General features: G+C 37.8%; 1 protein-coding gene across 1 annotated transcript in view; it reads left to right on the top strand.

Moving 5' to 3' along the window:
• CalpC (calpain-C) overlaps positions 1–15,868 on the top strand; it is a 34,893-nt gene that overhangs the window by 11,962 nt on the left and 7,063 nt on the right. The window contains exons 2-4 of the mRNA XM_066736177.1: positions 676–819; positions 3,223–3,292; positions 12,285–12,567. Coding sequence (XP_066592274.1) covers positions 676–819; positions 3,223–3,292; positions 12,285–12,567 — 497 coding nt within the window. The remainder of the gene's footprint in view (positions 1–675; positions 820–3,222; positions 3,293–12,284; positions 12,568–15,868) is intronic.

Here is a 15,868-nt window from a genome sequence, read left to right as displayed (position 1 = left end):
GGTCAGCGTGAAAGATCATTCCCTGTGTGGGAATGAGCCACGAAAATCCTCTCATTGCGCAATTTACTCCTGAAACAGCCTTGAAAGGTTCTTCGAGACGAGACACAGCAATAAAAATATAACTCGCATGCAAGCAAAATGGAGAAATACACACTTGCTGATATTTAAGCTCATTTGCATTCGTAAATATATAAGCAATGCAGGATTCCTCGTCGAATGTTTCAATGACTGTATATACATGCACGCCGTTGAATATCCGGAGGATATACGATCAACCGATCAAGATAAACATTTTAAATTATCTAGTAGATTGTAATCACGTATACATCTGGTTACACAGCGAAGAAAGTTATGTTTTATTTATATCTGGCCACTTTTAATGCTAATTTGTTTGCTTTCTGCTTTCGTGGAAGAAAGCATCGCGGTAAACCTGTTCTGGATAACTAGTAATTTGTTATTTATCAAAGACCAGTGCTGTGTAGTACTATATCTAGGACTGGTTATATAGTATAGTGTTCGAAAAGGACGTAGAACTTATCTTGATTGTACCCATTTCGAACAATTTGCCATATAAACCTTAATCGAGGCAATATTTTTAATTAGAAAACGAGCTTATTTAATTTTACATTTATTATTTTCGTTTAGCAATTATTTGAACATTTGCTTTGATTACAGGACGTAATGAGCGAGTACGAACGGATCAAGCGTTCGTGCTTGAAACGAGGTGAACTCTGGGAGGATCCAGAATTCCCTGCCACTCAGTCCTCCGTCTTCTACCACCAAACACCGCCGTTCCAGTTCCAATGGAAGAGACCCAAGGTAATGTCCCAGAGCGCATTTTTCAACAGTGTAGTAATTAGTGAAATTTTCGTGCAAATTACACACCTGCGTCCATTTATAATTTGAATAATATCGTCGTCCATGGGATATTTAATATCCTCCCTTCTGGCTCGCTCCAATTCTCTCGGAACGGGAAGAGCAGGATTCCAGGAACCGTAACGGAAAGAGTCCACAACCTTGACACAAGACTCTCGTCGCCCGTGCACTGAATCCCGGAACAACTTGCTTTCGCGAGCATGAAAACTAACGGTCTCTCTTATGCACATTAGATTGTAGTTTTATATCGTCAACTAAGTAAATGACTAAGTGCCTTTCAGCTTACCTGGCTGAGCCTTAATAACGCGTTAAATTAAGCTACTTTTCGCGAAGAATAGAATAATATTAGCTTGCTGCTGCATGTGTACAGAGCTGTAAAGCCTATTTTATCATCTATATACTATATCAGATCCTGTTAACCGGATATTATTCTTCCACGATGCAAATCGGTGCACTTTAATGTCACGATGAGAAATGCGATCGAAAACAAATAACTCTTACTCTCGAAATCGGACTCGAGAAATCGGTGATCGCGGAAGGATCGAGCGGAGATCAACGATCTCCAGTTGCGCAATTCGACCAGCCGTAACTGGATCCTACGGCATTGCGAGGAGACCGCGGATGCACTGCATAATGATCGCAATAAAAGCTATGCGACAAGGTCGCCGTCTCTCGACTACAATTCTTCCACCACACAATTCCCGGTTGCCTAAGATATAGATTTTCGATTTGTTCGTGAATATAATAATACTCTACTCTATTGCATGCTTCACAAATTCTCTGTTGATCAACAAAACGTTTCAAAAATATATATAATTTTAAATCAATATAATTCTTTAAACGATCAGTATCATTATATCAAAGACTAAAATTTATATCCTCTCACTTATACAGTTCTTCATTTTTAATGATACTTTTATAGCAACAATGTGTATACACGTTTACGTAACACGGCGACGATCAGATATCTGCGGCTAATTTACAATATACATCCTACAGCTTTAACTTCAAACATGCTGCTCTAAGTGAACACTCTTTAGAAATCATTATTATTATTACAATTTAAGCTGATAGTACAACGACTATAAAAAGGTATTCTAATTGAACGTAAATCGGAAGAGTAACAATGCTCGTCGCCATAATTAAGTGCATACTTTGCACGAGAGAAGTAAATTGCTCCACTGTGTACACGCGAGTATAAGAATAAAACTGTAGTATATATATATATATACTGATAAGGTTGAATAAGATTCTGTATCTACATAGGAAACGTGTCTATTACGTACAACACAGCAACAGTTAATTACAGTTATGTGTCAGGTATAAAAATATACAAAGACAAAAATTTTCAAAGCTGCCATAGATGATTTTCTGAAGGGAAATAAGAATTATGAAGACATTACTCTCACATGATTCATATCAGGAAATCAATTTCAATGTTCATTGCTTTGTGCTTAGTCAGATATTCATTGGAGCTCTAAAAAGGATACACGTATGACTTCATCACTAACCAGGCGATATTCTTCGACAATTAGAGTTAGCCCAGTTGCAAAGTGTGTTAGCTGTCTTTTAACATAACAAGCACGAAGAGTAATGATATATACAATAGAAAGCACCGTGAAACTCCTTGCAAAAAGTACCATGCAAGAAGTCTTATTAAGGTTTTTTTTTAATAATAGTAATTGGCGAAGTTGGTTGACCGGCTGTTATTTCATGACAAGGTCTCAGCAACGGAGATTACGTTAGGATTGCATTTCTGTTACGCGATTGTAATTGTGCGACACTTGTTGATTTGGGGATGAGGACGAGGAAATCGTGACGCGAATGACGAAGAAACTGGCCTGGCTGGCCGGAAACGGGACAGCTAAACTAGAGCGATCTCGCTGACAATTCTCGACTCGTTCAATTAACGGTAATTAACGAGGAATTAACTGCTTAACGAGAATCCGGAAGAGACTCTATTCATCGAAGAGTCGCGTTAAACAGTGCAATTCCTCTGTCGAGAAATTATTCTATATCTCTACACACATGATATAAATATATATAATTAAATACAGTATATATATAGCAATGTATATTTTTACAGAAGAAAAATATATTGAATGCGAAAGCGGATGAGATATATATTTCTCGAATTATTAATCGTTACTTGATTTGATGGGAGGATCGAAATAATTGCATGTATTTGAGGTTCTAGCTTGTTCGCAAGATTGAAGCTTCGAGCGCGTTTTACTCATGCATGCTTCCTCTCTCGTATTCCGCTGCAATGGTCGAGCGTAATTGCCGCTAGAATTTCCCGTCAGCAAACTTACCACCACTTACCCCGCCGTTCCTTTTTTGTTGCAGGAGCTATGCAATCGCCCTATCTTCGTGAACGACGCCCCGGCTCAGTTCGACGTGATTCCCGGGAAAATGGGTGAGTAAAAAAGCCCGTAATGTCCCTAGATTTTTGCGAAGGGGCAGCAAGTACATCGGCAACTGCGCTAGCAACAACTCCGCAGCTTCGTTCCGGTTTTGTTTGCTTTGGTCGTTTCTCTCGTGCGGAATTCTCTCTCGTGCATCATGCAGCGCAGCCGACTCTCCTTTTGGTCCCTTTTCCCCTCGCCCTGCCAATCTCCTGGAAACAACTAGAACAGCTCGGATCTCCTCAGGAAAACAAGCAGAAAGTACCGACGATAAAACCAAATTACTCGGTATTAACCTCGTCGAATCTCTTCCCGACGTTTATCCATCTACCCTATTTTCGTGTCACTTCCGATATCGCCTTTACCATACATATATATATATATATATATATATATATATAGATATAGCCTGGCTCAGTAGCAAAGACTACAGACACTCTCCTCAACTGACCAAACGACATAAAATAGTAAGTGGATAGTGTAAGAAAGGATCGGCCATTATCTCAAGAGTTCACTCATGAAAATACCACGGGAAGGGGGGGGGGGATTCCCTGAAGAACAGGAATGTCACAATATAATACAACGTAAGGCAGTTAACGCTCGAAGAAATTCTTTTTCAGTAACTATATGAAAAATGTAAATTTTTGAATAGTACATTTTCCATTCCTTTTCTATTTGCGTTCAAATAGAACTTGCACAAAACATGTACAAGTTACACGGATGAAAGAATTTTTACATTATAGATTTGAAAAGTTTCAAGTGTTTGTATTTCTATTAACTATATACATATGCTGTGTTATTCGAATCTAAAGATCCTGAAGAATGAGATTATAATTATATACTGCATGTCTATATATATATATATACGATAGCTGGGGCAAGAACGTCGAAACGATTGCATATCCCGGTACAAAACTAGCGGTATATAAGGTCAGAGAGAGTATATTTTACAATAATCAACAAATTGTACAGTGGTATCAGTGAACAAGGACATCACATGCTGCTCGACTTTCACTAACTCATCTGCTGCAATCGGACAAGAGCACGGCGAAGCAACAAGATCACAATGTGGGCGCCAGCCGCACGCGAGACAATTATCGTCCCGCACCATAGCCGCTTCTGGCGCAAATCTTTGTAATTACAACGTCGCTCGCTTAGACAAGAACGTGCCAGGGTTAAGTACGCTTAAACAGCAAAGCCGGCTATATCCGATCGCGAATACTACCGACCACTATTACACCTCTCTCCGTCCATTATTCTTTCACTCGACTTTCTTGCCTCATCCTTCTCAATCTCCAACCAAAAATTAACTCTCCGAATCGATGAATAATAATCCCCTTAATACTCGAATCTCGTGCAACTCTGATTCCAATTTCACACAAAATCTACAAATAACAGCAATAGTTCATGCAAAACCCTATATATATATATATATATATATAGCATTTCCCCAGCTCCGTTGCTCTATCATGGTCCGTAACAAATTATCCCTGAAAGTATCGCTTTATTTTCATCAACGGATAATGATTAATTCCTGTACTATCTCTCGATCTTCGTAACTAATGATTACGTATTAGAAAGTGTATTTTTTACCTGGTAAATTTATTCGCGTCGACTGTGCATACGGCCATAATAAACGATCAAATATTTGCTCGTCAGGAACAATGCGATGTTTCGGAACTTTCTATTATTTACCTAACAATATACAGTAATGTACCGTGTAATCAAAATTATCGTTGATTACATGTCATTAAAGTAACGTCCAGGATGTGCATAATTAGACCTTTCCAATCGATTCGCTATACATTTTCCTTCACGAATTTTCATCAATATAATTGGGAATGTGAGTTTAGCCAAGCAAAGTGTTTTCCTCGAGATTCTCAAGGGTATTTACGTGATTTTTTTCTCTTAGCCCGCAGTTCGGTTCATGGCCAGAGACTTTCGTGATAGTATATATAAACTGTGCACTTGGTCGAACGTGAGAGATTTCTCAGATACTCCACTCTCTGGAGATTTACTGTCGAGCAGAGATCTAAACCACTCTTGATGCACGATTTCGTATAAGAACAACCATTGAAAATATTCGGTATGCTAAAAAAATGCAGTTCTTTAGGATCAATTTAATTAGCGATATACCTTAAGAGTGATGCAATAATTAACAGCTCGCTATCGTTTATAGTGGTTTCTTCGAACTGTTTGCCATTCAGCTGCATACACACATACAGACGCACCACGTGATGCTAAAAACCGACATCCAGCGCGTGATTCTCTTTATTGTATGCTCGGCACGATTATGGCTCTCGGCGTGCACGTGTAAGTAGCAATTAAGATGTACTTGAAGGGTCTGTGCAAAGCTACCGTGCTCTCCACCTCATACTTTGTAGCGAGAGGAAAGATTTCAACGTCGAAATTCCATTATCAAAGTTCTCATACAGATTGTAAGACATTAATGTATTTATTACAGTTATATATGGATATAGCAATAAAGTGATTGCGCCAGAAATATTTGCAGAGTACATTATCTGTATAAAATATTACTCTATATAAGCCCATGAAGGAGTTATGATGATGGTGCTCGAACGTGTTGTTTGTTCGCTGCTGGAGTAAGAAATGAAAGTTTTTTCCATTTATGGCTAACACTTTATAAGCATAACTGACATAATAATGTCATTTTGCACGGTTTAGGTGGAAATTGCAATTCACTGGAGAACGTAGGCGAGTACTGCGTTAAGGCTTACCAAGGGATGTCCGGAGTTTAGCCCTCGTCACGTTTTTGGGCTACCATGCAGTACCCCAATTATATATCATTAACCCCTTATAACAATCTGTGTCGCATATAGGCGACATGGTATAAAAAACACAATGGACAATTTGCAATTGATTTTCCTTGCATACTCTTATAGGTTTTTAAATTCGCTGAATCCAAATTTGTTGTCAAATTTTCAAAATTTTGAAATAAAATTGCGAGCAATACTTTTATCCTAATTTAAAATGTGACAATAGATAAATCACATTAAACCTAATATGCATTTATATATTTATCAACATCTAACATCCGATTTCGATTGAACAACCTTCGAATAAGAATATTGACCAATTAAATTAATTATAGATACTTCTTTCTTTAAACAATTTTTGGCACGAATAATTTATTTTCACCAGACTGTTAATGGGTTAAGAGCTTTAAAATAAAATCATTCAAACTTAAAGGCTGTAAGAGTACTTGACACTTTTGCCTTTGACCACTGCTATAGTTCAAAAAAACACAACACAAAACACTTAATACACGCATTATTTCCACTGGTAACATTCACTAGAATTTCACTTATCACAACGAATTTTTTGAAAAAAAAAACAAACGCTTATAACTTTACTGCACACTGCACTTCAATATAAAATTGAATTATTATAAATTTAAACGCTTTTAATATCACTATACACACTGCACTGCAATACGAGGTCAATATTTTGGAGAATTAAGCGCTTCCGGTACCACGTGACACTTCACTTCGATATTTCACTGTATTTAAAGGGATATTTTTGATTTAAAATGAAGAGAAGCGCGAAAAGATGGCGGCCGCGGCGAAATTTTTAAATCTTCAACCGCGAGCGAGAGAGATCGGACTTTTTGCTTTTTTCACTTTTTTCACTTTTTTCACGCGCGAATGCAATTTCATCGCTTTTCTTCGATTATTTCGCCGGAATTCACGCTTCTCTTCGTTTTAAATCAAAAATATCCCTTTAAATACAGTGAAATATCGAAGTGAAGTGTCACGTGGTACCGGAAGCGCTTAATTTTCCAAAATTTTCACCTCGTATTGCAGTGCAGTGTGTATAGTGATATTAAAAGCGTTTAAATTTATAATAATTCGATTTTATATTGAAGTGCAGTGTGCAGTAAAGTTAAAAGCGTTTGTTTTTTTCCAAAAAATTCGTTGTGATAAAATGTTGGAGTCCAGTGTGCGGTAAAATTAAATAAGTTTATTTTCGTAAAATTGGATAGAATATTCAAATGCAGTGTGTAGTGAAAATAAAAGTTTTTATTTTTGTAAGAATTCTTTTAGTTATTAAAATATTAGTAAAAGTTGGCAGTGTCGAACGCGTGTGCTGTGTTTGAGTTGCATGTCCTATGCTTGCAGCGGTCAAAGTAAAAGTTTCAATCGTTGATTTTATTTTAAAGCTTAATAAACGATCAAATTAATCCATTTCGGTAAAAACGACACAAATTTTATCTTCCTTCTTTTTAATAACTAAGAATGATAGAAAACATAGACAGATATAAGTTTGAATTAGCTGCAGGCCTTTAAATTGAAAGCAACATTTTCCAATAACAGAAATACGGATTTTTTAATAATATTTGCTAGTATCTATATATCTTAAAATAAATGAAAATATCGGAAAAAAGCAAAAACTTACCATTTTCTTATAAAATCGTCGCCATATTGGATACGCCATATTGAATTTTTTTATTCGGGCTTGTGGGCTTTATAAAGTAAATATTTGTATGCCGCCCGCGTTTTTCTAAATTTCAGTAGAAAACAAAACACATTATTCAAACTAAAATTGCAACTACTTAAAAAATAATATGGAAATTTTTAAGTTTTTCAAAATTTAAACGGTCATATCGTTAAAATATGTTGAGGTAGATAAAGAATAATGAGAGAATCTGAAAGAGCACACTTCAAAACAATAAGAACATATGCAATATGTTTTCTATCATTTGCAGTAATCCAAAAAACATTTAAAATTTGTGTCGTTTAGTATCGAAACGGGTTAATTTGATAATTTGAAAATTATTACATTCAAACTGATCCCTCGCGTCCTCCTTATTAAGCGGTAAAAGCAACGTCACAGAATGAATATTTAACAGTCGATTAACATAGATTTCTCGAAGCAACCATCGCATTAATCATATACCTTCGAAATAGCTGTAGAGAATAGTAACGCACATGATTGCTCAGGCTCGTTGCTCCTGTATTATAATTACTATTGGCAAATGATTGGAAAATTAAGCATCGAATCATTTACAAACATTTCAATGGATTATGATAAAAATTAAATCGAAAAAGTTTGTTTAACTTTGATTGAAATTCTGACAATACATTTTTCAGTGCCAATGAATATAGTACAAAGTTATATATATATATATATATATATATACAAATGGTTTATATCTGTGCTGGGCCTATTAATGAATTCGATTGACTTCTTGCGCAATCTCAGTAGTATGACTATTAGTGCATAACCGAATAGGAAAGAATTTTTAAGAATATTTGCGTGTACTGCAGGTTAAGACGAATGGAGAAGTGTGATGGTAATGTTTAAATAATTGGTCGGTCAGTATAGAAAACGAGAGAAAATTTTCAAATTATCATGATTTCTAAAGACAATTAAGTTCTTTGAGGAAAGAAACTTTGATGTTGAAAAGGAAACGGATGTGTTGCGCAGAATGCATAAGCATTTAAAATACTACCTTGGCAGCCGGTTGTTAAATTGATTGTTGATCGTATGCAAACATTTCAGTTAATTCCGACAAAAGATTGGAAAAGTTTACTTATCTTTGATTGAAATTCTAATAAAACGGTTTATAGTGTTAGCAAATGCAGTATAGAAAAAAATAGTTTATAATTGTTTTGAGCCTATTAATGAATTCACCTGAGTTCTCGCGCAATTACGTCAGTGCAACGACTAGCCCGTAATTATATAAATAGGGAAAAATTTCTAAGAATATTTTTGTAGCATAAATTAAGACGAATGGAACAGTGTATTGGTAATATTGAAATCATTGACCGGTAGAGTAGAAAAGAAGAGAAAATTTTCATGTAAGAAGCATTCTAAGAACAAGTCAATTTCTTGAGGAAAGAAACTTTGATGTTGAAGAGGAAGCGGAGGTGTTGTGCAGAATGCATTCGCGCTATAACCGGAAGTTGATGGAGGTAGCGCATTCCCGGTGGCACACGCACATATATATATATATATATACGTAACTTGTAGTCCCGTTAACACGTACGAACAGAACACGCATCGTTGCTCAAGATGATGAAGCGAGTGATGCGCGACCCACATCGGTTTCATGAAAATTCGCAGCCTTGATGGCCACGATGAAGAAGAAAACAAAACAGAGGCAACATGAAAATAGTGTTCGCGTAGATAAGTTCATTCACCAACCTGACCAAGCGCTTCTCGCTTCAACTGGTGTTATGTCATTTATATACTCAGCCGAGCGACATTTATGAATCATGCCTAGGACAACAATTTTAAATGTTAAAATTCCACTTCTGGGAGAAAAAACAAACTCGCTTTTGCTAATTCAAGCATGTTGATACTGTGCATGAAAATATTTGAAAAAAAACTGCTCAATTCGGCAATTTTTCTTTTTATAATATGTATATAGTTACATTTTAGTTTGGAAGAAAATATATCAGTTTGATACTTAATTACACGTTGCTCCACGAGACATGATTATCGTGTATTATGACTTAAATGCTTGTGAATTTTCCTGTCGGGACAATCAAAATTATAATGAGCCACCTGATGAGCATGTGCAACTATGTTCTCATTCACGCATGCGATTATACAAAGAATCTGCTCCGATTTCCTTCTAACCGCAACAGTTGTTTCGTTATTTAAACATGCACACACTCGATACCACGACTGTACTAATTTATCGTCCCTGATTCAAAGCTCTATTTCCACCATGAAACGCATCTTTTTCTATAAAACTGCTTTTACATATATCATGATGGAATTAAGGAACATGCGTGTAAGTAAAAATACTGGATAGCCTTCTAATTCAATTACAGGAATGCGATTCATTTGAATTCAATAGGATTTCATTCAGGCTTCCTGCGTTTGCCATATTAAACTATAATTAATTCACGTATTAATTATCACGAGCGTGTTCGAAGAATTCGCAAGCTTAGATCTAGCCTTATTCGTGTAGCTGAAAAGCCCTAGAGACGAGGACCTTTAACCTGAGTCACCACTCGCGAATGACTGAAATAGCTCTTTCCGTAATCTAAGGTACGCACCGAGATGCCGCAATCTCCTTCATCGTTTATTCCGATTCGTTAAGGTACCATTGTTCCTTGTAAACGGCAAAAAAATGTAAGAATAAAGCAGGCGTAATGCATCGCGTTAATTAATCGAAATGATTTAGCCGCGAAGCTGGTTTATGATGCAATTGTTGATTAAAGTATTAAAAATTATGATACGGAACGTGACAAAATATGCCCGCGATGTATAATTATCCCACTTGGCCTTTAAAAACGGATTTCTCTTTTCCTCTTGAATAATCAGATGGCTCGATTGTTATAAAAGCATTTTTACACATGGGCGTTGCCGACTGAAAGTTAATGGGCAAAGAGCAATTTCTACTTGGAGGCTGTTGACTGAAGGAAAACCTACGCATTTCCGAAGCTGGTTGCGTGCCGAGTTTCCTCTGGGCAAACAATGACTCGTAGAACCTCTCATCGAGTCAGTCCGAATAATACTTTCGATTGGAACAGATAAAATCTTACCCAACGTGTACACGCCTTGTTTTGAAAACTGAATCGTCCCAGTGGAAGCGGAGAAAGTGAGAGGATGAAACTTCGCCAAAGATATTTGCGAATTTCCGGTCAGAAGGTCAACGCGCAGATTCTTAACTGATTTTGCATAGCCTCTCGCTCGCAAATTCATTAATAAACGTTGATCAGAATTCTTCGCCAACGAAGCGAATTATTTGGCGATTAGCACACAACTGATAAGAGGAAAATTTACAAATGAAAGAGAAAATAAATTATACATATATGCGATGTACGTGGCTACTCTCGTTTTGAGCAGAAATTTACATAAATAATCTTCCACGATTTACCATGACTAAGTATAAGCTGCATGTGTGTTAAAACCATAAAACTTTGCATGTTTTTTTCGCATTACTTTACTGACCCAGATCTTTGATGGGGGCTCGGCAAGTTAAGTTCATTTGCGTTTCACTTTTATGCGGGCCGTGCGTTTTATCAGCGGAAACAGCTAAACTTGTTACTGTTCTAAGGCTTTTCTACTATACTGGATACGAGATAAACCGTGTGTTCGATAGTGAAAGTGAACGGTGCGCTTTGTTGTAAAACAGCAGAATTTACGTCAATTACGAGAAGAGAAATGTTTCGAGCAGCTGATGATGATGACGAAACGTAATAGAGGAGGCAGGGATTCTGATCCATCTTTAATTTCAAAAACAATCGTCTTATGTTTCCTTTCGTCAAATATTTATACTGTGAGAATCAAAATACAACAACGTGTAAACTAAGAAGTTTGTATATTTAATCGCTTACGAACGACGCAAAGAATGCGCGTTTAGTACCGAGGACTCGATAAATTCTCACCCGACTGGATTATTTAGTATGTTCGCTCGAAGAAACATCTGTAAACACTCTGTTGCAAATTTTATGTCTAAAAAATTTCAGCGATATATAAGTGGAAGAAAAAGATCCACGAAGTTTCTGCAGAATCCTCAATATACCGTTGAATATTCGTGGCTCGATTGAGAAAACACAGAAGAATTGAATTGTATTGCTGCACATAATTCATGGGATTACAGAAGGTGATTTCTTCTTTGTCAAATGTAATCCGTGGAAAGGCTGGATAGTCTCGTTATCTTTTGCGATTCATGTTGCAACGTCCCGCCGTGAGAATATTTCCGAAGAGAGGGGACATTGTGCTTGACTGCATTCTCTCATTCTTCCTCTCCCCTTTCGATTTCGAAGGACTAATCGTCGATTGCCAACCGTACTATTTTCTCCATTTTTTTACGACCACTTTACAACAATATTCTTCCTGGAAGTCAGTGTGCCAGGTGTCGGGTTCTTCTGGCAGGTTCTTGTAAAACCCTCGAATGAAAACTACTCGTGTGTATGTACAAGTTTGTACTATCATACAAATTGGATAATTCAACAGACCTCGAAGAATGTAATAATTATACTGATACGAGATTACTAATCGCAGTCTGCATTTTAATTTCAGGAGACAAATGGCTGGTCTCGTGCCTCGGCGTTTTGCACTTGAGCAAAGGACTGTTCTACAGGGTAGTACCAGCGGATCAAGGTTTCGGTAATGGCAATGAACCACCGGGATCGCCAACGGCCGAATATGCCGGTGTCTTCAGGTTTCGTTTATGGTGGTGTGGTGCCTGGGTCGAAGTCCTCGTGGACGATCGACTGCCAGCGGTCCATGGACGTTTAGCGTTCGTTCAATCGAGGCACAGCGACCAATTTTGGCCTGCCCTTTTGGAGAAAGCCTACGCAAAGTAAGTTCCCACACACACACACTAGCACTATACCATCAATTCCATAAGTTAATCAAAATAAACTAGTATACCTAATTTTCTATATATATATATATAAAAAAAATAAAACCGTTTAACCAAAGCAAATAAAATTGTGGGAAATATTCGATAATATCCCGAATAGCGTTATTGCAAAATGTGTTGGTGACCTACGTTCGTACAACCGTATACAGTATATATAGTTGGGTGATTTCGAACCAGTTTGAGAGAGAATGTAGTAGTGGGCGGCGTGGGCGTTCGCCAGGTGGATGGTACAAGGTTTGCATATAGCTCGATGTTTCTGACCTTAACCAACGACGAACACCAAACGCGATAATCGCTTTTTCTCTTTCCCTGCGCTGTGATTAATGTCAGCGAACCCCGAACGGTCGACTAAAATCCATAATAGACGATCCAACGGCACGTGACCTTTTCCGATCGATCGCTGCGTTCGCCACGATCAATGAGAGCAATTCTTACGCAACCCACTAAACTTAGATCACTCTGAAAATAGTACTCGTTGCATCTGCAATGCATCGAGAAAGTGAGGCATTCTTTTCTGCTCCGTTTCCTCGTTGCTCTTATCAATCATTGTTAAAATTTCAAGCGGAAAATCAAGGTTAAGTTTTGCGTACACATGCAGCGATGTTGCTTTTTGCTAGCCGTATATTTAAGCGCGGTTTATAAAGAGATTGATCAACGACCGTGCGGAAAGATGCGCAGCAAGCAATTTGTTGGGAGATGAGTTTACGTGGACGCGAGTGGACGAGGGGATGACCGGTTCTGCTAGAGTTCCATGCTCCTCTTCTTAATCTTCCTCGGATGACTCTTCCACCGATCGCCCTCGCCACTTTCTCCTTGTTACTCGTCTCGATCTTGCCTCACCGTAAGCCCCATAAACCCCTTAAGAGCTTCCTAATGCTGAAAACTCCAACGTTCACACTTTGATAGGATTTTGCGATTTTCTGCCAATTCCTTGAAATGCCATTTTACTATCGACGAGTATACACGCTTCCACACCTAAAGAAACTGAATCTGCGCGGTTCGATTGTCGTGGCGCGATTAAATCAGGGAAAGCGGAATCGAAAACCGTCTGCATCACGCGAGAAAAAAAAGTCTGCTGCAACATGCGTTGTATATGCGTGCGTATAGAATTTATTCTTCGATCTAAAGTTACGGAGAGAAACAGCTGTTGCGTGCATGTGAAGTTTGACGAACTGTAGTATCGCTGGCTGTGCCAATAAACACTCTCCCCCGATGCGTGCAAACATTCACTTGAACAAACACGTCTCTATACATTTGTATTAACTGAAACATCAGTGTCGAATTCCGCAACTGCGAATTCCTTCAAAATTTTCAACGAGGAATTCCTACCTTTCGTTTCCACGCTATTTGACCTTATACGGGCGGATCGATGGCCTACAATTAAGAAGAATGAAAGCTAAGGATCAATTAAAAGAATCGCCCGTATATAATTCGCCCCTACTCCAGTTTCTTTCGCACAAGAAACTCGTATATGTCGATTACACTTTCACGGTAATCAATCAGTCCTTGATTTCTGATAGTAATGTGGAAAAGAGATAACAAATATTACGTCCGATTCTTCTCGGTCGATCAACGATAAATATAATTCATCGGTGGTCGCGCGGTGCTTTCCTTGGACTTCCGCTCACGAATCTCGCACGTCGTATTGTATGAAAACATTACACAGTTGTCTCGCTATAGCTTATACTCGTCTCCTGTAATCTCATCACTGTTTATTTTAAATGATAAAAAATTCATTGCTACATACTACTAATATATTTAAGATTTTAGTGCCGCCTCTGTACCGTTACTTCCCGTCAGTCCGTCTGCCTACCTCGCGCGCGCGTTGAAAATATTTTCGATTCCATCGGTAACGCCACAACTCGTGAGAGCACCTCGTAGTCCCTCGACGTAATAATGATTATGAAAATAATTGCTTGCTTAGTGTGCACAGCCTATTGCAAATAAATGCACATACGTCACGTTCCAGTGGATAGTTTTGTAACGCGACGAGCGTCGAAAATATTCTCGATTGCGTCAATATGTCATTTATTGACAACGTCACATCATTGTGCAAAAATTGCTTAGCACTCATCTCGCAAGTAGCTATAAGTAACCTGTCGCAATTTCTCTACGATGGGAAAGTGGAGTTTTCTTTATTTTTTCCGATGAAGAATCTTGCATGGGATGACACAGTTGGTTTCGTAACTTTGCATTTTACAGACTTTCTTAAACTGTAGCTTGCAATGACTTTTATCGCAACTATTTTAGAATTTCTTCTATAGAACTTTGTCGTGACATCTCCATCGTAGCTCTTAACGAATTTGATTTCGTTGGTAATTAATTTCACGTATATATATATATATATATATACATATAACTAGTATACCGTATATGTTAGCGAAGAGAGCCTTTCTCGATGACACACATTTTAAACGTAGAAGGAGAATCCGGTGATTCTTGGTGAAGCACAATTCCCGACCTTCTCTCTTTCACGACGACCCTGCAGTTATCCGGTCGTTTCGGAACGGTGAGACTAGCAGCAGTCTTTATTAAACCAAGAGACATTAAACCTACTAGAAAGCGTTCGCGTGCCAATGGATAGACTAACCCGTTATGCGTTCAAATTAATTATCAACGTCGTTAAAGCAACGTTTGAAATAACAGCAATTGAATATTCTTATCGAATAAAATACCACCTCTTTGAAAAACCACTAGAAACAATATAAGTCATTAAAAATTTATATATTTTGAAAATATATTTACAATTTAACGTAGCAGCTGTGTGTAAGTCTCGTATTGGAGAAATTTAATGCACCGTTCTCACGCGTAAGTATAAAGAGTATAACCGCAGAGTTCGATGCGAGTAATGAAGCGGTCTGCCCTTTAATTTTTGTTACGCGAATGCAGTTAAATTTATTATAGCCACTCGAGGCAGTAAGACAGCACGCCTTTAATTAACGCTAGATTCATTAGCCTGTGATAAAGACTGCGTTAACCAGCAGGCAGTTTTCAAGCTTGCTTATATTTCTTCCGAACAACAAAGTGCACACACATACATATATGTGTAGGTATAAATATTTGTGGGGAAAAGAGTATCGAAAGTTGGAAGTTTGCTTATGGGCGTATAGACATGGTGCAGTACGTACGCTGTCAAGCGAGCAAAACGCATCGCGAAATTACTTTCGACCAAATGCGGAGGAGAGGAATGTGAAAATGGTCGAGCGGCGAGATATCTCGATTTCCAGCGGAAAGGTCA

This window comes from Prorops nasuta, unplaced genomic scaffold (assembly GCF_024137725.1).
Source record: "Prorops nasuta isolate Cenicafe-Biocafe unplaced genomic scaffold, Cenicafe_Pnas_1.2 PNAS00015, whole genome shotgun sequence".
NCBI lineage: Eukaryota > Metazoa > Arthropoda > Insecta > Hymenoptera > Bethylidae > Prorops > Prorops nasuta.
The sequence above is the reverse complement of the archived record's forward strand: the minus strand, read 5'-3'. Positions and strand labels throughout refer to the sequence as shown.